This window comes from Triturus cristatus, chromosome 4_2 (genome assembly GCF_964204655.1).
Source record: "Triturus cristatus chromosome 4_2, aTriCri1.1, whole genome shotgun sequence".
Classification (NCBI taxonomy): Eukaryota; Metazoa; Chordata; class Amphibia; order Caudata; family Salamandridae; genus Triturus; species Triturus cristatus.
This window is the reverse complement of record NC_140586.1, coordinates 232,829,317-232,854,956: the sequence shown is the minus strand read 5'-3', so window position 1 is coordinate 232,854,956 and position 25,640 is coordinate 232,829,317. Positions and strand designations below refer to the sequence as shown.

Here is a 25,640-nt window from a genome sequence, read left to right as displayed (position 1 = left end):
ATGGCTGGCTCCACGTGTCTCGTTGCCTCCACGGGTTCCTTCTTCTCAGGGACTGTGGATCGGGCGGTGAGAGGTCTGGAGGTCCAGGTCTTGTCGGGCTCTGTGCTCGGGCTCCGGCAGGAGGCGGCGGCAAAGCAGACGTTCAATAGCTGGTTGGTGCTTGCGTCAGCAAGATGGTCACTCCCTGACCATAGGGGAGATTTCCTTCAGTCCTCTGTGCAGCAGAGCGTCGAAGTTCCCGTCTTCTTCTTGTTGTTAAGTTGATTCCAGGATTTCTGAAGTCTTAGGACACAGCTCCTACCTTTAAGCGGATTCTAGGGGCCGGACTACCTGCTAGGTCCCTCCCTAAGGGTGGGACCAGGAAGGGGGGTGGTTACACCCCCAATCCTTTGTCCAGCTCGCCCCAGGTCCGGGGCTGGGGTGCCCCAGGACCGGATTGAACTGGCATATGCACCGAGGCTCCTTGTGAGCCTCAGGCATGTCTGGTTTCTTTCAAGCCCTACCTGACCAATACACAAAATCCTGTCTGGGGTGGTGCTCGCACCTCCCCTGGCAGGAAACCCTTTGTCCACGTCTCCCAAGCTGGAAGGACTCCCAGCAGCAGGAGGGTAGACTTGTGTCTGTGGTGGCAGCATCCATTTTGTGGAGCTGAGGCTATGTCTGATTTTACCCGGGTTTCAGGTACTGTACATGTCGTGTCCCTCTAGAAGGGTGGAATGCTAACCCCGTCGCCAGAATTGGCGAGGGGTTAGTATTCCAATTCGTATGACACCTTACTCGACATGTTTTGATAAAGCCAAACCAAAGATAGCATTTAACCGCGAGGTTCATAATGCACTTAAGAGTATATGGTATGAAGATATCTGGAAACGGTAGAAGGAAGTTGTTCCGACCACTGCAGACAGGCTCAGCTCATGCCAGAGCACCATCTCACATGGAACCAAGCACTCTGCCTTCAGGATTGTCAAGGCCTGCCATAGGAGTGACTTATAGGTTACCAGGTGTCCCATTTAAGGTTAGGTATAGGTATACTACACCTAAGTAAGAGGTGGTTACACCAACTTACCCCAGCTGAGTGATCAGCCAGTTGTGTCAAATTGCTAGGCGAGGCCAGGGGTGGCATAATACATGCTTCAGCCCCTGGTAGGCCTTAGATACACCAATGCCCTGGGTACCTAGTGTACACTGGTACAGGGGCTCACAGGGTGATCCAACCAATTGGGTATGTACCTAGGGTACATGGAGTCCATTTTAAAGAGAGAACAGCCAGGCTGAGATCCTGAATGGCAGGATCTCAGGCCAACTAATTCGAAAAACCAGCTAGACACTAGGCAAAAAATTGGGGGTAACCATAGTCAGATATCCACCTTCCTACACAACCCACCCCCCCCAAACGAAGGGAGATAAGGCTGACCTTGACCAGGTAAGCCTATATTGCCCAAGTGGCCATATAAGGAGGAACCAGCCCTGGCATGGTTACCCCCTGTCTCATGGTCCACTAAGCAATCCCTCACCCTAAGGGTATCAGAGGGTCTCCACCATAGGGAATCTCTACCTCTGGTGTGTCTTGGCAAAGTAAAAGGCTGGTGTTGAGATGGAGTACTGAAGTGAGTGTCCTCAAACTGAGGCCTCAGCTTCCTCCAATCATCCTCCACCATGGATGCCTTTCTTTCCTTAACTGAGTTGCACTGTGCTCTCAGGGTCAGCCTCTGGCTACCTAAAGCTGGAGGCTGGGTCCCTTTTGTGTGCTTACTGGAGGGACAGGTCAGGTTTGAGGTCCTAAGGTCCCAGGTTTGCCTGTGTCCAACAGAATCCCTCTGGGGGAGGTCCCTAACTACCTGTAAAGGAGATCCCTCAGGAATGTTTTTACCCATCACCTGGCTAGGGCTACTAGTCAGGCAATCCTCATTCTTTTGATGGGGGGGTTCTTGTGGACAGGGGCCCTCTTGGGGTCCACTGGCCTCCCTGACCTCTGCAGCCCTGGGCTGACCGAGGCAGGGTAGAGAGAGGCAGGCTACCTGCACCAGACTGGGTCCCACCTTGGAAGGGGCCACTGACCTCAGAGGCTCTGCCAGGCCAGGCCTGGCTACCTCTGGGGCAGTTCCTTCACAAGGGGTGAGGTCAGATCCCTGAGGAGGCTGACCTTTTCCTAATGTCTGGGGAGAGGGAGACTTTTCTTCCTCCCCACTACTCTCTGTTTGTGTGGAGTGATCCATAGTTTCAGGCTTCACTACACCTATGTCAGTCTGAGTATAGGCTGAGACCATTACAGCCTGGCCAACCTTTTCAGGGGGGCACTCAGTTTGTGTTTGAGCTGTGACTGTCACAGCTCTGCCAGTCTCTACAGGGAAGTCTGTCTGTGCCTGGGCTGTGGCTACCACTGCCCTTCCAACCTTTCCAGGGAGGAAATCTATTTGGACAGGGGTTGTGAATGGCACAACCCCCCTACCCTTTTGTGAAAGGCCTACCATCTTAGAATGGGTGTCTTGTTCAACTCCAGCCCAAGCTGAGAGTTCTAAGTCATTCCCCAGTAAGCAGTCTACAGGCAAGGTTGGGGACACTGCCACCCTTTTAGGGCCAGTGACCCCTCCCCAGCTGAGACATACCTCTGCCATGGGATGACTGTTCTGTTTGCCATCAATGTTAGTCACCTGGTAGGAGAAACCAGGCAAAAGCTGCTCAGAGGGAACTAGCCAATTGGGCCACCATAGTGATGCTAGCTCCAGTGTCTCTGTAGGCCTCAGCTTTTGTACCATTGATGTAGGGCTCCTACTGTACCTACCCAAAGTGTTGGGACAGGCAGTGAAGTTGGCAAACCCCATGCCACCATCACAGACAAGAGTAGTTGCTGTAGGGGAATTGGCTAAGCCAGGGTCCCCCTGTGTTCACCAAGTGAACCCACCCAGATTTCTGGGGGCACTCCCACCACCTGGGGGATTACTGCTGACAGAAATAGGTGGTGTGACAGGAGTAATTGGAGGAACCGTTTTGTTTTTAGCCTTTGGGCAACTGCTGTCAGTTTTCCAATGCCCAGGAATTTTACATTCATGGCAGTAAGGCTTTTTACTTGTGGTAGAGGAGGAAGCTTGGGACCCACCACCCTGTGTGGAGTTTTGGGGCCCTGAGGAAGATTTCTCTTTTGCTTTATCCCCACCCTTCTCTTGAGGCTTGGTGGTATCTTTCTTTTGGTCACCACCCTGGTTTTTAGGCCTGATCCTGGTCCTGACCCATTTATCTGCCCTCTTTCCCAATTCTTGGGGAGAGGTCAAATCTGAGTCTACCAGGTGTTGATGGAGAAGCTGGTTTTGACAATTACTTAAAATCTGCTCTCTCATCATCAAATTGTACAATCGTGTATAATCAGACACCTTACTTCCCAGCAACCAACCCTCCAAAGCCTTAGTGGCACATTCAATGTATTCAGACCAGTCCTGAGTCTGTGTCTTCTGGGTGTCTCTGAACATTAACCTGTACTGTTCAGTGGTTAAGCCTAACCCATCAACTTGGACACTCTTCAGGGCTCTGTAATTTCTGACATCCTCCTCCCTAACAGTGAGGAGTCTATCTCTGCCTCTTCCTTCAAAGGAGAGCCATAAGATTGCTGCCCACTGGTCTTCAGGAACCTGCTGTACTTTGCAGGCTCTCTCAAGAGCAGTCATCCATTTGTGGATGTCATCCCCACTTTTGTAGGGGGGCACAACCTTGGACAGGTTCCTATTATCAAAGACCCTATCTTTGTCCTTAGGGACAATGCTGCCACCAGTGGGTATAGACCCACTCTCGCTAGGTTGCCTAGCCTTACTCAGTTTCTCTTCCATCAGAGCTACTTCTAGATCCTGTCTCCTGATTCTCAGCTGAGCTTCCTGCATTCTGGCCTCATGTTCCCTCCTCTGAGGGGTGGTCATCCTTCTTCTGGAGTGACCTTGAGAGCCTCTAGAGGCATGAGAAGCATTAGATTCACCTGAGTGATTCCTTTGCCTCCCAAGCCCCTGGTTAAGTCCACTAGGGAGATCCAATGGGATGATCCCATTGTCAGTCCCCAATAGCCTTAGGTTAGCTGGGCCACGTATAACACTTGGCACTGGGCTAATTCTCCCTTCATCCTCACTACCTTCTGTGTCAGTACCCTTCTCACTTTCATCCTCTGTAGTATGAATCTCATCTAAGGGGTGATTATTGGAAAGGGGTACCTCAGTAGCATCTTCAGAAGGGGGCCTCCTGTTCCAGTCCCTAAGGGGCCTAACTGGGATGCTTTCTTGAGAGCTCTCTGATCTTCATCAGCCTGTAAGAGTTCTCTGAGCTCAGCAGAAGTAGGGTTCTTGGGCTGTTTAAGGCCCCTGATATTTGCCAACTGCCTGAGCTCATTTTGATTTAGGGTAGCAAAGATAGTTGGTGCCCTCTGGGGGTCACTCTCGACAGAGATGGGTACCTTGGACCCCTCTGCCCCCTCCATTGCTCTTAAGTGTGGGTGGATGTGTTGCAATCTACCTACACTTGGGTTTACCTACTAAACCTATCTAGTAGTTGTAGTCAGGGTGTGCTACTCCCTTTGCTCTACAACAACTAAGTTCAGTAGAACTTAAGTATATCTATCTTGTTTTATATGTACCTACAGGTACCTATGTGATCTTTCAATTGGTAACCAAGAGATTACAATGGTAAAACACAGCAAGCTCAAATCCAACCGCTGCTCACCAATGTGAGAAGTTGGCCTGGTATATGATGTTCACTAGTTAAAGTGACCACCTTGTACCATGCCAAGCAACCCTTATGGTGTGGTTGTAAGTCAACCTTTTCGGACTAGCTGCCCTAGTGGTAGCGTAGGCTAAGCAGTCTTTGAGGCTAAACTCGTTAAAGCGTGTTAAGCAGGCTGTTTTACCAAATGTAACCCCCCTTTATACCAATGAAAGGACACCACACAGATATATATTGAAAATATATATGTATTTATTTCTCAAAGTAACCCCTAGACTCTTTATGAGCACAGGAGCACAAATCGTTAAACAAGACAACGTTATAATATACAGAAGTTGCACTTTATATGGATGGGCCCTGGTGGCCACTCAAACCATATACTAAAATAGTGGTATAAGTACCACGAACAGGAAAGGGAAAAGGCCTAGGGCCTCTAGAATCGCTGGGCCTACAAGGAGCTAACTTTAGTTAGTGACCAGGAGGTCCACGGGTCGCGTGTGCAGTGAGGAAAGTTACACGTGGGCTCCCATAGGTTTTCAATGGGTGCGTAAAAGTTACAAAGTTACTGCAGAAAGGGTCTTCTGGGTGGACTACGATCTCAAGATTCAAAACACAGACACTAGAGATGTTTCTCTACACTTGGGCACCGGAGTGCCAGCTTTACCTCACCCACAGGAAGCGGGTGCATAGGTCTCGAAGTGCGTCGGGTTTCTTCTATCGATTCAATGGAGCCTGATGACAAAGATGCTGCAGGCGGTCGGTCCAGAAGAGCTGCGTTGGATCCAAGGGTGGATCGGAGTTGTAGAAGACCTGAAAGCAGAGGGGACAGTGTTCACAGTCACTAGCCAGTGACCGGCGTGGCACCAGGTAGGTACCAGGCGATGTCGGGTGCAAACAGGTGGTTAGGTAGCTTGTCTCCGCAGCCACGTGGTCCCTGAAGGTCGACGACATCCAGGAGTCGGTTCACGAGCTGTCCCACGCAGGCTCTCGCTGTCGGCGGTGTCGGCGACTCAAAAGAGGCAAACAAGCCTTGGCAAAGGCAGGAGTCGCGGAAAGAGATGAAAGCTGATTGTTCTGACCAGCAAGGTCAGAGGGGCTGCTCTTTTGGAGAGCAGCTAGGGCCAGTCTGGAGCAACCAGACCAGCATCGTTGATTTCAAAATAGGTCGCCAAAATGGCCACTAGCCAACGGGCCAGGGACCGGGTAGGCGCGTCGAGATGCAAAGTGCAGAGGGGCCCCACGCAGATCGTGGAGATGCTGGAGGGCTCACCTTTAGTGCAGATGCTGCTCGATGGTTAGGCTTCTCAGGACCCAAAGCACAACTTGGAGGGAGCCTCTGTTGTTGCGCTTGCAGCTTGTCTTCGGTCTTTCAAGATGGCTGGCTCCACGTGTCTCGTTGCCTCCACGGGTTCCTTCTTCTCAGGGACTGTGGATCGGGCGGTGAGAGGTCTGGAGGTCCAGGTCTTGTCGGGCTCTGGGCTCGGGCTCCGGCAGGAGGCGGCGGCAAAGCAGACGTTCAATAGCTGGTTGGTGCTTGCGTTAGCAAGATGGTCACTCCCTGACCATAGGGGAGATTTCCTTCAGTCCTCTGTGCAGAAGAGCGTCGAAGTTCCTGTCTTCTTCTTGTTGTTAAGTTGATTCCAGGATGTCTGAAGTCTTAGGACACAGCTCCTACCTTTAAGCGGATTCTAGGGGCCGGACTACCTGCTAGGTCCCTCCCTAAGGGTGGGACCAGGAAGGGGGGTGGTTACACCCCCAATCCTTTGTATAACTCGCCCCAGGTCCGGGGCTGGTGTGCCCCAGGACCGGATTGAACTGGCATATGCACCGAGGCTCCTTGTGAGCCTCAGGCATGTCTGGTTTCTTTCAAGCCCTACCTGACCAATACACAAAATCCTGTCTGGGGTGGTGCTCGCACCTCCCCTGGCAGGAAACCCTTTGTCCACGTCTCCCAAGCTGGAAGGACTCCCAGCAGCAGGAGGGCAGACTTGTGTCTGTGGTGGCAGCATCCATTTTGTGGAGCTGAGGCTATGTCTGATTTTACCCGGGTTTCAGGTACTGTACATGTCGTGTCCCTCTAGAAGGGTGGAATGCTAACCCCGTCGCCAGAATTGGCGAGGGGTTAGTATTCCAATTCGTATGACACCTTACTCGACATGTTTTGATAAAGCCAAACCAAAGATAGCATTTAACCGCGAGGTTCATAATGCACTTAAGAGTATATGGTATGACGATATCTGGAAACGGTAGAAGGAAGTTGTTCCGACCACTGCAGACAGGCTCAGCTCATGCCAGAGCACCATCTCACATGGAACCAAGCACTCTGCCTTCAGGATTGTCAAGGCCTGCCATAGGAGTGACTTATAGGTTACCAGGTGTCCCATTTAAGGTTAGGTATAGGTATACTACACCTAAGTAAGAGGTGGTTACACCAACTTACCCCAGCTGAGTGATCAGCCAGTTGTGTCAAATTGCTAGGCCAGGCCAGGGGTGGCATAATACATGCTTCAGCCCCTGGTAGGCCTTAGATACACCAATGCCCTGGGTACCTAGTGTACACTGGTACAGGGGCTCACAGGGTGATCCAACCAATTGGGTATGTACCTAGGGTACATGGAGTCCATTTTAAAGAGAGAACAGCCAGGCTGAGATCCTGAATGGCAGGATCTCAGGCCAACTAAGTCGAAAAACCAGCTAGACACTAGGCAAAAAATTGGGGGTAACCATAGTCAGATATCCACCTTCCTACACTCCCCATCGAGAAGAGGGTCACCTTCAAACTCCTCACCCACGCCTACAAGTCCCTCAACAACATCGACCCAAATACCTCAACGAGAGAATATCCTTCCTCGTACCCAAGAGGAACCTCCGCTCTGCAGATCTCGCCCTGGCGGAGGTCCCCGGCATCCGCAGGAATAGAACCGGCGGGAGAGCCTTCTCCTACATCGCAGCCAAGACCTGGAATGAGCTCCCTGTGAACATCAGATGCACCCCGACCCTGCACACGTTAAGGAAGGACCTCAAGACCTGGCTCTTCGACTGATCCGGAGCCGCTTCACCCCCCCCCCCAGCCCCTTGAGACACTCACGGGTGAGTAGCGCGCTTTACAAACCCCTGATTGATTGTTTGATTGATTGATTAAATCCATGACCAAGGTTCCCCTAACTTTGTTTGTGTAACCAAATGTACATCACAGGATGGTAGCTGAAAAGTAATTAACTTGATTTAAAAAACTTTGACAAACAATGATTTTGCAATTTATATGGCTCACATTAACAGGTAAGTAACTGTGTAATATGGTCCAAAGCTCCCATTGAGATGTTCTGGTGACATCATAAATTATGAGGCTAAAGGCCGAGTGGTTTGTAAATTCCACTAGAACCCCGAGATGGCAATAGAGGACCATATTATATGCGGAACTGTTAAGTCTTTTTTAAATTACCTGTTTATTTTTGGGTACTTAGCTTGCACAAGTTGTCTTCTTCAAAGTCCAGCTAACAGTGGACGCTGAGGGAATTAGAATATTTAGGTTTTGTTTGCATTCCTTTAAAAGATTGTTGATATAACCATCAGCAATGGTTATGGTCAATAGTAAACTGAGAAAACTGAGTTTAAAAACTGAGTTATGGTTCTGACTCAAAATCAGACAACCAGTCAAATTTGCTGCTTATGGTTACTAAAGCATACAATGCATAACATAGTTTGCACCACACACCATGTTGCTAACATTTTCTTTGCTTCTGTTCCGTTGGGAAACTAGTGTTGTGAGCATGACTGGTAGCGTGAGTTATGGTCAGTGTTGTGTGCATGGTCATCAAAACTGGTGAGTTTCAGTGGTTTTCCGTGTTTGTTAGAACCATGTCCATTTTTAGCTGTGGTTTGTAGGGAATATGTGCATTGTAAGGGAGGATAAATGATGGTTAAGTGTGCTTTATGGTATCAGGGGAACCACTACCTGCTGGTCTTTGGTGTGTCTTGGTGTGCCTGGAGGGAGACTACCGCTCCCATACTGCCCTGAGCTGCCCCTGACGCTGCCGCCACTGCAACGCGCCCGGAGGCGCTTAAATCGAGCGCGGCTCCCGCTTCACGGAACGCGCGCAGGCGCGTGCCGGGCGAAGCCCGGGCCAAGGGCGGGCCCGTCCGTGCCCGTCAGGGTCCAACAGGGGCCGTGCCGGCCCTGCCCTCTAACCCGCATAATACGAGCATTGAAGTGGACGATGTGGTGACTGGTCAATGGTCTAGGACCCTCAATTGCAGAAGTAAGCTTGTTGAAAGCGCGTGCTCTTACTTTTATATCTGTATTACTGCTCTGCCAACAACAAACATTTAAACATGCCAAAAAGGAAGATGAAGCATGCAGTAACTACTGCAAATGTCGAGGGCAAGATAGCGGGTCAGACATCATTATTGTCATATCTTACAGGGGCCATGGGGGCTATTGAGGAGCGAAATAGCACGGTGGAGGAAACATTATCAAAGGGAATGAGGGGCACAGTTAGGGAGGAGGGAGGTTCTAACTCTGACATCTCCCAAGTACAATGTGAAAATGATCTTGTCCTGGGCCACCAAAATGTCTCTATACAGAACACCTCAATTCAGAGTGACCTGAGCGAGCTGGGAGAGGATATCCAACCACCATTGAAACGTTGTAAAACTCCTGGCAGCCCAGAGAGTATAGTTACACAAAAAGTAAAAGGGCAAGGTGTAGGGAGGTGTAAAAAGAGCTCCCAAGGTAAGAAAAGGGCACCTCAGAATAAAGTACCATCCCAAACACCATGTATTGGTAATAACATAGGGGGCTCAAGAAATCCTACCATGCACGCCCAGCTAACGAGCCAATCTTTGGCACTAGAAAAACATATCAAAAAGCATAGACGAATTGCACAGGTACATAGAGAATGCACTGGGGAAACTAATTGAGAGAGTGGCAAACCTGGAGGGGATTTCAACGGGCAAGCACTCTATAAAAACCCAGGGGAATTTACAACATGCCCAGGAAAAGATGACCTTAACTGGGTTTCCAAGCATGACTAATATGGCTATCCCTAATACAGTGCCTAGGGGTAGCATTTCAGGATCCCCCAATCCCGAAAACAACATTGACACGAGCGTCCAAAATGCTATGACTGAATCAAATAAATTGGTGGGGGAGGAGAAAAGACATAAAAATAGACTAGGGCATAATGACAGGGATTCGAGGCCACTCCAGGATTCCCAAGCATATATTTGCCTTGAATTGCCACCAGAAGCCACACCGTATGTGGTAATCATGGCCAACGTCCCAGTATTAAGGTCATTGGAACCAGAAACATGGCTAGAACTCCGTAATAAATCCCTCCATTGGCTAGGAAGGCATACTGGCCTTACGGATCTGCTATTCAAGCATTTTAAAATGGCAAGACGGGTTGCGTGGGTGGGCAAAGAAAGAAAAGAGCTACAGGGTGACTGTGTCGTCTTGACGTTTAGTGACCCGAGACTAGTGCACGCAATATTAAATAGACTAGAAAACGCTTTCTTCATTAATGGCATAATTAGGGTGTTCCCTCTGGCAGCCTTTTATCCACCATTCCCAGGCCCACATAGGTGAAATGGTAAATATTCTGATGGGGGCCCCGATGTCAGCAGACGCATAGGGGATCCCTACAAGGGACATCTGGGAGGTGCGGGTATCCCACTCTACAATCGTTTTGAACCCCTAACAGGAATGGAAGAACTAGACTGACCCCTTGTCATGCCAGAGAGGGAAGAGATTCAAGGGAAAATGGTTATGACTGTGAAAAGGGGGAGATGCGTATTTAATAAGGGACTCAAAACTAATTCCATGAATATAGTGGATCAATTCCCGATTAAAAATATAATTAATGTGGAGGATAAAGGCATAACTTCTGCAAAATGCCCAAGTACAAATGGCCAAATTGATTCCATTATCACACCTATCCAAAGGACAAAGGAAAGAGAAGTGTGCAGTCAAAAACCTGGAAAAACGTGTAAAATATTAACTTGGAATATCGCTGGCCTAGTGACCAAAGTAAAAGACCCCAGTGGCTTACCCATATTAATGATTATGCCATAGTTTCCTTACAGGAAACATGGGCAATAGAGGAGATGCATATTGTTGGTTTTCAAACATTTAACACCTCAGCGTGCACTAGCAATCAAGGTCGTAACAAAGGAGGACTTTGTACCTATGTATCCAACTCGGCCGGTGCCTCCCACATGAAAGTTTGAGAGGCCAGCATGTATTTCCAGATCTTGTCTTTGAAGTTATGTGGGCAAAGGGATGTAGTTTTAATAAACTTATATAACAATATTCCTAAAGCGCAACATATGAACGTTCTATTGAACCTAGCTCCATCCCTAAAAAACCTTGAAGAAAAATTGAAGGGAGACATGTTTACTATTTGGTTGGGTGATTTTAATTGCTTGTTGTGCCAAATTAGTGAACAGGGCATCTGCGGGCTGGGCAATGATAATGAAGATACACCCTCACATTTTTGTCACACTTTCTTGGGAGACCTGCTGAATGATATTGCCTTCCAATTTGATCTTGGATATGCAAATGAATCATGTCTATCTCCCACCTTGTTTCAACCAACTTACAATGGAAGGGGATGTAATTCGATCATTGATTTTGTTTTAATATCTAATAGGTACTCCCGTAATGTACTTTCCTGTAAGACTCTTGATCTCCTCATGAGTGACCATTATCCCATTTGTCTAGACCTTGCACTAAAGGGGCAGGTGAAAAAACGTGATAGGAGCTCGCAATATAACAGTGATATTTATCTTGCCAGCACGAATGGATATACGTTAAGCTGGACAAAAGTGGATCCTGGGGAAACCCTCCAAGGCCTGATTAATAATAGCAGAGAGGATATAGTGACATGCCTTTCACAGGACAGGGAGGATAAAGATATAATTAACGCTTTCCTTAACATTTCAGATGAGGCCAGGAAGTTGCTAACAAGAAAAAAACGACATGGTCAGCAAACTCCCCAGGGCTGGTTTGACAAAGAATGTACGAAGGCTCATACCCATTTAAAAAAGGCCTTACATAATGTACCGAGGTGCAGGGATAAAATAAGGCAGGCAAGATCTTTGTACCAGTCGGCGCAAAAAAATCGGAAGGCAACATTAAAAAAGGAAGCATGTTCAGCCTTACATGAGGCATGCACAAACAAATATAATACCGGCTTCTGGAAAACGGTTAATGCCCCTTTCTTCAATAACAGAGAGACAGATATTATAGATATGGCCATTAGTGGTGATATGTGGGTAGACTTTTTTTCAGGGCTTTATAGGGACGAGTTCATAGATGGCAACATGATAGATATAGTCCCACCAAGAGTGGATGAAAATATTGATCGTTGGCCATTCCCTCTAAAGATCAATATTACCCTCGAGGAAGTCATCAAGGCTATAACTGATAGCACTTCGAGGAAAGCACCAGGGCCGGATGGCATTCCGGTGGATGCCTACAAATCTAATATAGGTTTGTGGGCTCCTCTTTTAACAAATGTATTAATTAGCTGCACCCGCCACGGGTTAATCCCTACGTGGGCAGATGCCATCGTGATACCCATATTTAAGAAAGGGAATAGAAATGAGCCGAAGTGTTACCGCCCGATATCCCTATTGGATGCCTTTATGAAGATAGTAGGCAGGGTCATTTTAAATAAGTTGGAGATCTGGGTCCAAGAGACAGGTGTCTTATCAGCATTTCAATATGGTTTCCGACCAGGTCTAGGGACCATTGAACAGGGACTTAATTTGTCCCTGATAATTGATAAATATACCAAAGCGAAGAAGGGTAAACTTTTTCTCACCTTCGTGGACTTAAGTTCCGCTTTTGATTGTGTTAAACATGTTATTCTATGGGACACTCTCAAAGACCTAGAGTTGGACCCTTGCTTGCTGTCGTTCATAAGGGAACTATATAGGGGTGCAGGTGCAAGGGTACGGTTTGGGAATCAGGGAGAATGCTCAACTAGGTTCCCCATAAAAAGAGGGGTAAGACAGGGGTGTATTCTTGCCCCCCTACTCTTCTCCCTCTATATAAATAACCTGGGACTGTATCTGAGTGAATTCCAGCACGACCATCCAACCATTAAGGGCACTCCCATTCCCATCTTATTATACACAGATGATGCGGTCATTATGTCACGGACACAGCTGGGCTTGCAAAAATCGGTCTCAAATTTTGTCGCTTATATGTCTGAGCGGGACTTAAAAGTTAACATCGCTAAGACATTTACCATGAGTTGTGGGACAAAATTGAGAAAGACATGTGATATTTTTATTGATGACAAAAAAGTTTCAAGCACAGATAAATTTTCATAGCTAGGTCTAACCGTGGATAGGAGGGGCTCCTGGGTAGCAGCTACGAACAATAGAAAGCTGGCCATGATGAGAGCTATAGGAGCTGTCAGTAATTTTGCAAAAAAAACTAGGTGGGAGACCTGTCCCAGAGCTGTTGGCCATCTACAAATCTAAATGCATTTCAATAGGCACATATGGGGCAGGCATATGGGGTATTGAACGTGTGGATCACATACAACGCTGTGAAAACTCTTTTCTGCGCTATTTACTGGCGGTTCCTAGCTCGACAGCCACTTACTCTTGTCACAAGGAACTCGGCCTAGCATATATTTCTGACACTATAAAGATCACCTCTCTCCTTTTATGGCACAAGATATGGCCATCGGTTGAGACAGGCTTTAATAGGGATGTGATTTTGGATTGTCTTAAGTTGGACGGGGTGGCAAATTTAGCGTGGATTAGTTATATAAAGAACATGACACAGGATATAGGCCACCCTGAATATTTTTATAATCCCAGTAGCTTGAAATCCGTGCCCAGGAAATCTCTTAAGACACACTGCCTGAAATATCTAGAGAACAAACGCTGGCTCCTTGAGAGAAAGAAGAAATCGGTCATGGCTAATCATCTGATGTCCACTTGTATAGGCCTACAACCCTACCTAATAGTGGTACAAAGTAGCTTCTCTCGTATGCTCTTGGCCCGTTTCCGCAGTGGGTCCTTCATTAGGATGGTTACATTTCCTGACATTAATGACTGGACTAATCACCATCCTATATGCCCCTGTGATGATATTTCCAGATTGACTACAATGCATTGCACTTTATTTTGTAAATATTATGTTGTAACGAGGTATACACTCTTATTGCCCATACTTAGAAGATGGAAGTTAAAACAATGCAGAATAGCCTTCTTAAGATTACAGATGCTAGAAAATGAATTTACTATTGTGGCTATTTCTTCCTTTTTAAAAGCTATTATAAGGTTTCAGAACACCATGTGAAAAAAATGGTAATATCTGGTGTTCCTATACCCCTTGGTGTATATATATGGAGTATATTATGCATTCTTGTTTTTATATTAACTGTATTTTTATCATCTTGCTGAGTGTATTTGAACTTTGAACTTGGAAAATTGTATTTGTGTCTAATGTGTTTTTATTATTGTGCTTTTATGATTTTATGATATAAAATCGAATAAAGCTATTTTTGATTTGATTTGATTTGGTATCAGGTGGGTGCGTGTGGAGTAGTTACAAGGCTTACTGCACCTGCATTTTTAAACTTCATTGCTTTGCAAAGCTGGCAAAGTTTTCTTTTTTTTTTTTAACATGAAAAGCTGCAAAGGGAACGTGCGGCAGCAGAAACGTTTCTGCAGCTGCGCATGACCAGAATCATGCTGTAGTCCATCTGCATGCAGCATCCCTCAGCTCCCACTAACCAAAAGATCAACAGGGAAAACAAAATATGTTCCTCTTTGGATGGTGGTTATGGTGTTAAAATGTCAAAATTCAACAGATTTCAGTACCTAAAATTTCAGATCTCTGCAATACTTTGTTGTTTTTTAGCCACTGTCCATTCATCTTTGTGGCCCACCTATCCTTGTTCATGGTCCTCCCAGCGCAAGAATCCTAGAGGCAGGCCTGCGAGGCACGCAACGGTGCCTGGCGAGGGCCCAAATCTAGCCCATTGTGCACTTGGCTCAGATGTCTGAAGATGGAGGACGGAGCAGGTGCTGCTCATCCCCCTAAAGCCCTGGCCGCCAGCAACTGAGAATCCTGACCATTGAGGGGAGCCCTGGGTGCCGCTAGAAGACAAAGACAGGCAGCAGCGGGCTGGGAGCGGCAGGGCCTATAGGAATGCTGAGGCCTACTAACAGGGCCCAACTCACAGGACACGCGACCTTTGAAGCGAGGCCTGCGTGCCAAAAGCGAAGAGCAAGAGAAATCACGACGGTGCTGCCCGGACACGGCAGGGATTGTATTCCCCCAGCGGCCGCGTGAAGAAGGGGGCACTCACTGGGCAGCGCCTATAGGTAGGTGCCTGTCGCGCGACTGAGCTTGGCCGGAGAGATCTGGAGCTTGGGACCTAGAGTGGGGGACAGAGCAAGTGGAGCTCACCCCCTAAAACTTGAACTACTGTACAGCCACCCCAGGTCAATCGAGGGCACGTGAGTCCCCTTAAGGCCTGGGGCCCGAAATAGGATAACACATAGAGGCAGCTAGGGCCTGCAGGGACTTACCCAATGTGCATCATACCAGGCTGTGCTTCCACCCTGCATTGGATGCTGGTGTGGGCAGATGAACTCTGGGGGGCACTCCCTGGGCACTATTTGATATATAACAAGAGGCCCCCTGTGCTCTTGAGACGTTTGGCGATGCAGCAGACAGGGGGCTACCCTCTTTGGCTCACCAACAGTAGTTGCTATTTACGTAGACAATATGAGAGCCAACGGGGTGCTCAGCTACTGCACTGCGAAGAAGAGGAGTGTCCCTCAGTGTGGTCTCAATGGTGGAGAGGGCACCCTTGGGGGCCCTCCGAACGGCTATCATTAATAGGGGTGCATGGGTGAGAGACTGTGGTGGCGGTGTTCAGGTTCAGGCTGTGCACATAGTGGGTCTCCCTAAGGGAGCAAAGGGAGGTGCATGGAGGCATATCTGGAGAAGTGGAGGCAAACAAAGGTGGCCCCGACACAGCTTACACCCTTCTTTGCCCTCGAACGAGCACATAGGGTTCCAGTGCCAGGACACTCACCTAGGCCCGTGGTGGCCAAACTGTTGCACTATAAAACAGATATGTCCTACTACAGCGTATGAGAGCTGGGGGGCCCACTTCAGGTTGGCAATAGCTGGGCATCTCTGTTCCAAGACTTTACTGCAATGGTACAGGCCAAAAGGGCATCCTTCCCAGAAGTGAAGAAAGCACTGCGGGTGGAGGAACTCCAGTATTCTCTACTGTGTCCAGCAAAAGTAAAAATCATGCTGGATGGAAATACCCACTTCTGCTTCGATCCCGTGGAGGCTTGGGGGTGGCTGAACAACTACAGAGCAGGTGGGAGGGGCAGACAACCGGTGGTCGCAGACTGATGGGCAGGCGACCCATCGCAGATCCATGAAACTATCCTGTGAAGCTGCCCGCAGACAGACTATCAAGAAACCAAACCGTACACCAAGCTGACAATGACACAGCAGCAGAGGTCCAGGCAACTGCAGAGCTCCCAGTGACAAGGCCCTCAGACTCGGAGGGCAGTATCACTTTGGGGCGCCACTTTGGGGACTCAGATGGCAACGTGCCTGGTAGGGACAAGCTGTCGAGCATAACCCCCCAGACTGCAGATGATACCTTTTAAGTTGAAGAGGTCAAATGGGCCTCCAGTGTGTATTATGAGAACCATTCCTCCCTAGCCAAACATGCTCTTCTATACTGCTGATTTAACTTACATTCTCAACGTTACTGACTCCATGTGTCATGAGGAAATACATGGTACCAGGGACCTGAATATCTCTTACATGCAGATTTGACAGCTATGTCTGCTCGAGACAGTTGAGCCACTATATAACCCAGGCAGAATATCTAGGTCGTACCGTCTCAGATCAGAGTCCACTGTTATTGATCTTTCAAAATGGGGATGAGCACCCAGACATACCCCCTTAGTGGCTGCAGCCAGTAGCACTCACCAATGTCCCCTATAGGGATGCCTTGCCGGATGCGATAACTGATCACTTTGAGAATAACCAAGGGACCACATCGGACTGCCTAGTTGAATGGGAGGACCATAAAATAATAGTTTGAGGGCATTGTCTGTATCAACCCGTAGGGATACAATGGGAGCTGGATAAAGAACTGAGGGACTTAGACAGCGTAATAAACAAGCTAGATAACAACTTCGGCACTGACCCAGGGGCTCTCACCAAGCTTCTGGAAGCAAAGGAAAAATATAATGTCGCCCTGAAATGCTTGTGGCGCCATTATCACAAAGAAGACATTAACAGAGCACATGAAGATAAGGATAGGCCTGAAGGTTGGGTAACACCCACTACCTGTCTGCTTACAGCTGAGGGCACCACGTTTTATTCCTCAAAAGATATTAACTCAGCGTTTCGGAACTATTATACTACACTATATCGACAGCCGGACCCTGTCCTGCCTAACAACCAGGACTCCTTTCTGAGATGGCTTCCATTCCGAACCCTTCCATCAGAGACAGCAGAGGAATCGAGGGGCCCAGGAAATAATGGGAGCCATTAAGGACATGGCCACAGCAAAACTCCAGGATCCGATGGGCTACCAGCACACTTCAACTCCACATATGTGGGAATACTGGCCACAAGGTTGGCAACAGTCTATGAGTCATTTGAAACAGGATTGCCCCCCACTTCCACTAGAGATGCGTTGGTTGTTCTGTTCCCTAAATCTAAGGTTCTAGAGGCTGCAACAACTGCTTTCCGACCCCTCTCCATGTTGGACATGGATTTCAAACTACTTAGTAAAGTGCTTGTGAACTGGCTACTGCCACACATGCGGACACTAATTCATAAATACCAAAATGGGTTTATCCCATCCAGCAGCACCTTCCTTAATCTCTGGCAATTGTATAATATTATGTATAATTACAGTCGACCTGGACAAAACCTTTGATACAGTCTGGTGGAACATTCTAAAAAATGTAATGCTTGGAATGGGGCTGAGGTTGGACTGGACTAAACGGTTTGTCTTCTGTACTCAAGACCAACTGCCAGTGTCAAGACAGGCCGCACGATCTCTGGCCCGTATGATGTATTTGGGGGCACGAGGCAAGCGTATCCTCTGTCCCCTCTCCTGTTTGCCTTAGCCATTGAACCACTGGTGAAATTATTCCTACTAGAGGGGAGGGGCAAGGGCTTTACTTTGGAAGGCTATTAGTACATAATATCACTCTGCGCAGATGACCTTCTAGTATAGATGGCGAATGGAGCTTCCGACATCACCTACATGCTTCAGCTCCTTGGTGAGTTTGGTGAACTTTCGGGCCTTAGGGTGAATCTATCCAAGACTTTCCAGTTCCCACTGGTTCAAGATCTTCCCCCACCATCAGACCTGCCGAATGCCGTCATATGGGCCCCAACGACTTTTATATATCTAGGCATCCAAATCATAAGATGGAGGACTTGAGAGAGGGTAACTTGGGGTAGAGATGCGCTCCCTCAGTTCCTGTGTCCCCTACTGGTGATCGCTCAAATTGCCTTCCATGGCCAGCATTGCGATCTGTAAGATGGTGATGCTTCCCCGGTTACTGTACTACTTCATCAAACTCCCAGTGGGGATACCAGCTCCCTGGTTCTGACAATTAGGCTCCCTTCTCTGGGACCTGATCTGGGATGGAGGCCACACAGGGTCTCCCTCAAGACCCTCCACAGACCAACTCTGGAGGAGAAATGGGGGCCCCTGACTTTGAATTATACTTTCCGGCAGCACAACTGCAGTGGATCACCCGATGGCAGGTCGGAGCGAATCAGTCGGAGCTTGGCCCTTTTGGACTGGAGCCGAATCAGGGGGCTTTGCTCACAAAATTGCTACGGCCAGCATTGAAAATCCCATGGCCTGGGCTCCTACTGTCTGTCAGTCTATGATGCTGGGGTAGGTGTGTTAAACAAACAACCGGGATCCCCCTTTATGCCTTCGCACTCTGCACTCACCGTTGGTGGGACTGCCTCATAAGATCCCCTGACCTTCTTCACAGCAGCACAGCTCTCTGCATGGATGGAAGCAGGGCTTGATACAGTAGTAGATTGTTTCCATATGAGCGCCCCAATCCCCATGGAGAAACTGGTAACACAAAACACCTACCACCTGACCAATTTCTCACTTATGAGGCGAAACACTGTTTTTCAGGGATCTTTGGGACGGGCGTATGATGAACCACCGATTAATGCAGTGCTTCTGCTGTTGATGATGATGGGTTGGGACGACACCTCGTAACGTGGTTTTACAGTCATTAAGCACGATGTTTAGAAAGCCTCTAAATGTGCTTATGGATAAATGGGAAACAGTGCTGGGACATGAAATCTAAGATCAGAGATGACGTAAACTGTTGACTTACCCGCAGAAGGTGTCGCGAAACACACTCCTGAAATACATACAATTTAATTACACACTTATGACATACCTAACACCACATAAGCTCAAGGCAGTCTATGGAGGAGAGCCTGGGGACGTTCCTACTTGCAGGCCTTTTGGGGACTATTCTAGATAAAATGAACAACACACTTAACCGCACCCATGCATGCACCATAGAGGCGTGCCTTCTGTGAAGCTTTCTTAGACCCAAACCCAAGCCCATACCCAAGAAGGCCAGCAATAGATTTGTAGCCTAGCTCTAATATTTGCAAAGAGACAAATAATGATGCCATGGAAATCCAGGGAGGGCCCAGGGTGGAGGTCTGGGTAAAGGATGTAACCACCTGGGCCTGGGTAGAAGAAAGAGCCCTGCAGAGAGAAGAGGTCCGTGGGGTGCATAGGCGACCCATAGCAGATCTGTGGGCAGAGGCCCTTGAGGAATGGGGGAGCCCTTCGTGAGTGGCGGCCTCCTAGGCACAAGAGGGTGTACACAAGAGGGAGCTCGTGAAGACACCCTAGATGCCCAATAAGAAAACGTCGTTGACTGCCTCTGGGACTGCCCAGTTCGGGCTGCCCCACTGACCCTATTACATGGAGCTCCCGGGGTACAATTGGCACCTAGCCTGCCCCTCTCAAGTCCACGCTGGGCTTTTATGCTTAGCGAGAAAGAGATAGCCCCCGTCACCGATCCTCCTGGCATTTATCCCCCACACAGATCTATAGGCTCATACCATCTTTCCTCAGACACAGAAGTGTACAAGTTTTTCATTGTATGTTCTGCTTTCACACACATGCATAAGTTGTACACACACCCTTTATGCATTGGGTTGGCAGGCCGATGCCAGAGGTATGTAGGATGATCCGGGTTCATGAGTAACCCACCTATGATTGCTTATCTACACCCCAACAGGGGCGCCTGTTGAATGCTAATACCAAGGGGCATATTATCAAGCACGGTGTTAAAATTATCGCCGCTTTCAGCGGCAGAAAACTGCCGCTAAAGCGGCGATAATGAAATATGCCCCAGAGAATTCCAATGGAAGCCCATGTTGACACCAGAACATGGGTTTCTATGGGAATTCTCAAGGGCATATTATCAAGCCCATTATCGCCGCTTTAGCGGCAGTTTTCTGCCGCTAAAGCGGTGATAATTTTAACGCCGTGTCTTGATAATATGCCCCCAAATTTCTTAGCATGTTGGTGGAGGGAATAAGGCGTCACTGTCTACTTGCGGTGTGTGGAGACACGTTGAACACCTGGATCACTAAATGATACTGACTGCTTGGTGACTGTGCTGTACTATAATATGTAATACTAGTCACGCGTTTGGTGCATGAACACTCATGGAAATGTCGGGGATACTCCGTACCATACATGATGTTTGACATGGACGCATCTGGACACGCAGAGTTACACTTAAAAGAATGTTGTATAGAAACACGACATTTAACAGGCTATGAAGTTGGATAAATGTCTTATATACAAGGCCAATAAAACACTTTTTTTTTTTTTAAATGACTGTTCATTAAAAGAAGTATCCTGTGAGCAATTCATTATGATGGCATTCTTTTGCAAAAAAGGCTTGTTTGGTAACACGTTTTTGAAAAAAAAGCAAATCCACTAACATCTCTTCATAGTAGAGATTACCGCACGCTTAAATTTACATTTGGAAAACATTACCATTAGAGTAAGGAGAAAAAGATGTTGGAACTCCCCAGCTTCAAGCAACTGTATTTTTGATTATATACTTTTTAGGTTGTGAGTCAAATCATGCAAATCTCTAGTTAGTGCACTGTAACGTCCTGCACTTTCCTAACCTTTCTCTTGGTTGACTCTCTTCCAAATGATGGTGTCAAAATATGCACCCCCGAGACTTCTAACGCAGTGTGCCTTTAACTGTAACACTATGTTCTTGCTGTCAGAATGATATGACCACTCTTCATCTCATTTTTATTTCCTCTCTTGCAGATTTCATGTTGACCAGCCCAGGATTGCATGTTGACCAGGAGGAGTCCTCGCTGGCATGAATCTCACCGCTTTGTACCTCCCAACTCTGTTGGCTTATGACGATGATGGGAACTCATCCATTCTGGGACAGCCTACCATTACCAACTCCTCCATGGTCGCCAGCCCTGCCACATACCTGCGCACTATCCTCATTCCTCTTGTATACCTCGTGGTTTGTGTTGTGGGCCTGGGAGGAAACACTCTGGTCATTTATGTGGTCCTACGATACTCGGTGACGGAGTCAGTCACTAATGTATACATCCTGAACTTGGCACTGGCCGATGAGTTGTTCATGCTCGGCCTGCCCTTCTTGGCAGTGCAGAATGCTGTGTCCTACTGGCCGTTTGGTTCTTTAATGTGCAGACTGGTGATGACAGTGGACGGCATTAACCAGTTCACCAGCATCTTCTGTCTGACTGTCATGAGTGTTGACCGCTACTTGGCCGTGGTGCATCCAGTCAAGTCCTGCCGGTGGCGACGGCCACAGGTGGCAAAGGTGGTGAACGCCAGTGTCTGGCTGCTGTCATTTCTGGTGGTGCTGCCTGTGGTCATCTTCTCAGACGTTCCCCGAGGAATGAATACTTGCCACATTGAGTGGCCAGAACCCGCTTCTGTCTGGAGGGCCAGCTTTATTATTTACACCTCAGCTCTGGGCTTTTTCACACCGCTCCTGGTCATATGTCTCTGTTATTTCCTCATCATTCTCAAGTTGCGCTCCTCCGGCCGCAAGGTACAAGTTGCATCATCCAAGCGCAAGAAGTCAGAGCAGAAGGTGACTCGAATGGTGGTGATTGTGGTGCTCGTATTCGTCCTTTGTTGGTTGCCATTTTATGTCCTCAACATTATCAATGTGGTGGACCCGTTGCCCAATGACCAGTCTCTCTTTGGGCTTTATTTCTTTGTGGTGGTCCTCTCCTATGCCAACAGTTGTGCCAACCCTGTCATCTATGGCTTCCTCTCCACCCGCTTCAAGCAGGCCTTCCGGCGAGTACTGTTGCGCTCCTCCCGACGTGTGGAGAACGAAGAGGAGGTCACCTTCCCACAGCAGGAAGGAAACGGGGTACGTGGGGAGGATGCCAGTGAGGTGAGCAAGATCTCCCAGAATGGGAATGGAGCTGATATGTTGCCAGCTACCAGCACTGGGGAGGCCAAGCAAAAGTCCCTCCCTGAAGAGCTGGTCAGCCTGGAAAAGGCCAACATGCTGGAAATTAGTTACCTCTAAAAATAGGGGATGAAAGAGAATGAGTGAGCAGTGAGACTCCACGAGATCAAAAATCGGCTGGCTCAAAACTAGGACACTGCTCTATCCCTTCACTAACGCCTTTCAGAGCAAAGGGACCCATCCAGGGGAGGGTTAAGGGAACAAAGACACCCGAGGGCAGCACGCTGGCCCCATCCAAGGAGCTGGTAACAGAGGTTGGAAACCGACCCACCTCTAATCCTAGGAGACAGAAGTCCATAGCACAGCACTGCTCGCAAACACTGTGCACGTGAGAGGAGAAGACCCAAGACTGAGTGACCAGAGAGACTGGATTCACCTCTTACTCCAGAAAAGAGTGGTCCTTTGAGAGCCCCTTGTTGAAGGGAGAGCTACAGACTAGCCCTCGCCTGAGCAGGCAGGAAACACGTATTTCTTACCGGAAGTTGTTCTTTTGTCATTTGCTCTCCTACCAGCAGATTCCACAAACGCTGACGTCACCAGAGTCCAAGAACCAGTCCCAAGGCACTATGTCAGCGCGGGTTTGCACTGTCACATACACAGGCGGTATCATGGAAACACAAACTTATAATTATTAATGGCGATGTTACAATTTGAATAGATCATTGAGGTGAACCAGATCTAACAGCACCCATTACCAACATGTATTTATTATTGCTTCGGGACAACTCCCTACTTCTTAATGTACCTCCAAATCACTACATCATTGAAATCCACATATTTCACTGCAGTTCTGCTTCTCCCGCGTGGCTGGAGGGGGCGAGGCAGATTGTCCCACGTCCCATCGACAAGCAGTACGCTTCCCATAAAGAAATGTAACCCTTGCTTATTAATTTTCTGCCACATCTCTGCAACTTCATTTGATGCCCTGCTCCTCCCGCTGCCCAAAACACACATTATTTTTTTTTTTTTAATTAAAGGCACTCATTTTCTCCAAAACCTTTAAAAGTATTTTTGGGCAGGTACACGATGGCAACTTTTACCCACTCACAACTATTTTTATTCATATTTTAACTGCCAATACCAATTTCGTAACTCCTGAATCAGTTTTTATTAATGTTCACCCCCATATAATTTTGCAATTTTTTAATTGAAGATACAGGTTTCATCTAAAAAGCATTGTTGTCACCTTCAACCAACGGGTTTACCCACAAAATAATTGTTATTATTTATTTGACAATCTAGTTTATTTTAAATCTGAAATATTATTATTTTTTAAGAATAGTGCAACGTTTTTTTTTCTCAATAACAAAATATTTTTGGCCAGTGGTGCAATCTTGTAACCTTTCTACCCCAGTTGGGAATACAGCGCACATAAATATGTTCACGTGGGTGTTAAAAGTGCTTCTTTTGCCCTTTCTAGCAAAAGTTGAAAAAGTCATCGTTTTCCAGCAAGCGATAACTAGTCTTATTTTGAGACGTTGACCCACACCCACCATCTGGAGCACAGACAAACTTAGATCCATCGGCTGACAGCGTGACAGGGAAGCGACTGCCAGAGTGGTCAAACACAACCAGAACACAAACAGGAAGAATGTCAGTCATTACTTGGCAGGTTGTTACATCAGGAATTATTACATCAGTCACTACATCAGGAGTACTTTTACATTGCATGTTTTTACATCTGTAGTGCTTTTACAACATTTCACATTGTTGCATGGTTTTACACCTGAAGTGCCTGTACTTGCTACACTAACAATCTGAACCCTAAAACCTTCTTACCCCCTACAATATTTAACCGTGAACTCTAAAAACGATTTACTACTAATTACAACACCCATTCCTGTACCATAAAAACTTGGAACTACCCATACTACCCATCTCTGAACACTAATCCACGACGGAGGTATGACACCACTTGCCTGTGAATGCTCCCTAACAGTCTAAAATAACTGCTAGGAGTCCCGAAACTCCAAATGTATATGTTAAATCATGATGTGGTGTTACATTTCCAAAATTTTCAAACTCCTGTCTTTGGCCTATCAAATGGCTTCGCAACTCTTCGGTGCGTGTTACAATAATTTTAAACTTATACTTTTGGTCTATCAAATGGCGCCGTAACCCTTCGGTACCTGAAGCTAATACAACATCGCCCCCAAGGGGCGAACGAGAATAAAACAGATTCAAAAAGCTGCACGAGGATAAAACAGATTCCAAGCTAAACCGCTCCCGTTAAAAAACTTGTTCTGCACAATAATTCATTTATTTTCTAGTCAAACGAAATATTGAACATTGAAGACAAATTCATTAAATTTAAAGGGGCAACAGCATAACTTTACACTTTCTGTCCTTTGATCTTTGCCTTACTTTCCTGTTAGTCTTAATTATACCCTGCTTTTAATTTCCCAACGTCCCCTGACATTTTCCCCATATCATCTGCAATTATTCTTTCTTCACTTGTAATTACTCACCTCACACCCAATTCTTCCTCCCATAAAATAGTTTTGCATTACGGTCTCTATTCTTTGCCTTCGCAATGTCCCTCTCTTCTGTAATCACCTAGTCACTGCTGTAATTCCCCTTCTCTCTCATTTTCAATTCCTCATCTATTCGCTACAATTCACCCCAACCCCTTGCAACTTCCTGTTTCCTCTGTCATGTATCCTCTCCTTTCTACCATACGTCGTGCTTTCCCTCCTTTTCCCCCTCACTACTCTGCAATTATTTCATCTCCTCTACTATTCCCCCATACTCCTCTGCGCACCGCTCATTTTGGGCCCCGCGTTGCCAATTCAAAAACTATTTATACATCATAACATCAGGTGTGGTCGCTTTTGTTATGTATTCTAAATAAGGCAGGTGCCTAACTCCCACTAGGTCGCGGCATAAAACCCAGAGAAGGGCCTGCCGCACGTTTTTGACCTGAGCCCACGAAAGTTTCTGACAAGGCCGGCTGCTCCTCCAGTCTCTTCATTTCCCCCTTCCCTACACTTCCTCATCCCTCAAAGTCCACTCTGTCCTCTTCAACTCACCTCTTTATCCCGCAATTATCTAATTGCAATTTACTGTTTTCCGCTCCACGTAGCCACTCATCCCACCCCCGAAGTAGATCTTTCCTCTTATTTGGTATTATTTCTAGCTTCCCCCAACACACACACGCATCACATGCACCCACACACACACACATTATCGCTCTGCCGCCTAATCACATCGCCCGCAACGTGAATTACGTTTGCAATTGTTTTGTTTTTGTTGTTCTTATAATAAAAACTGCTTTTCATTATTGCACTGTGTTATGGTGAAATGTATTTTTTTTGTTTTGACTATAATTAATAACTATTGTACATACGACAGTAAGTTGGATC

The 25,640-nt window shown here is 47.3% G+C and overlaps 1 protein-coding gene across 2 annotated transcripts in view; it reads left to right on the top strand.

Moving 5' to 3' along the window:
- The window catches only part of SSTR3 (somatostatin receptor 3), a 386,046-nt gene extending 360,615 nt beyond the window's left edge, over positions 1-25,431 (top strand). For both annotated transcript variants that reach the window (XM_085601352.1, XM_085601351.1), the window contains exon 2: positions 21,078-25,431. In XM_085601352.1, coding sequence (XP_085457478.1) covers positions 21,133-22,338 — 1,206 coding nt within the window. In that variant the 5' untranslated portion in view covers positions 21,078-21,132 and the 3' untranslated portion in view covers positions 22,339-25,431. The remainder of the gene's footprint in view (positions 1-21,077) is intronic.
- The last annotated feature ends 209 nt before the right edge of the window (positions 25,432-25,640 follow it).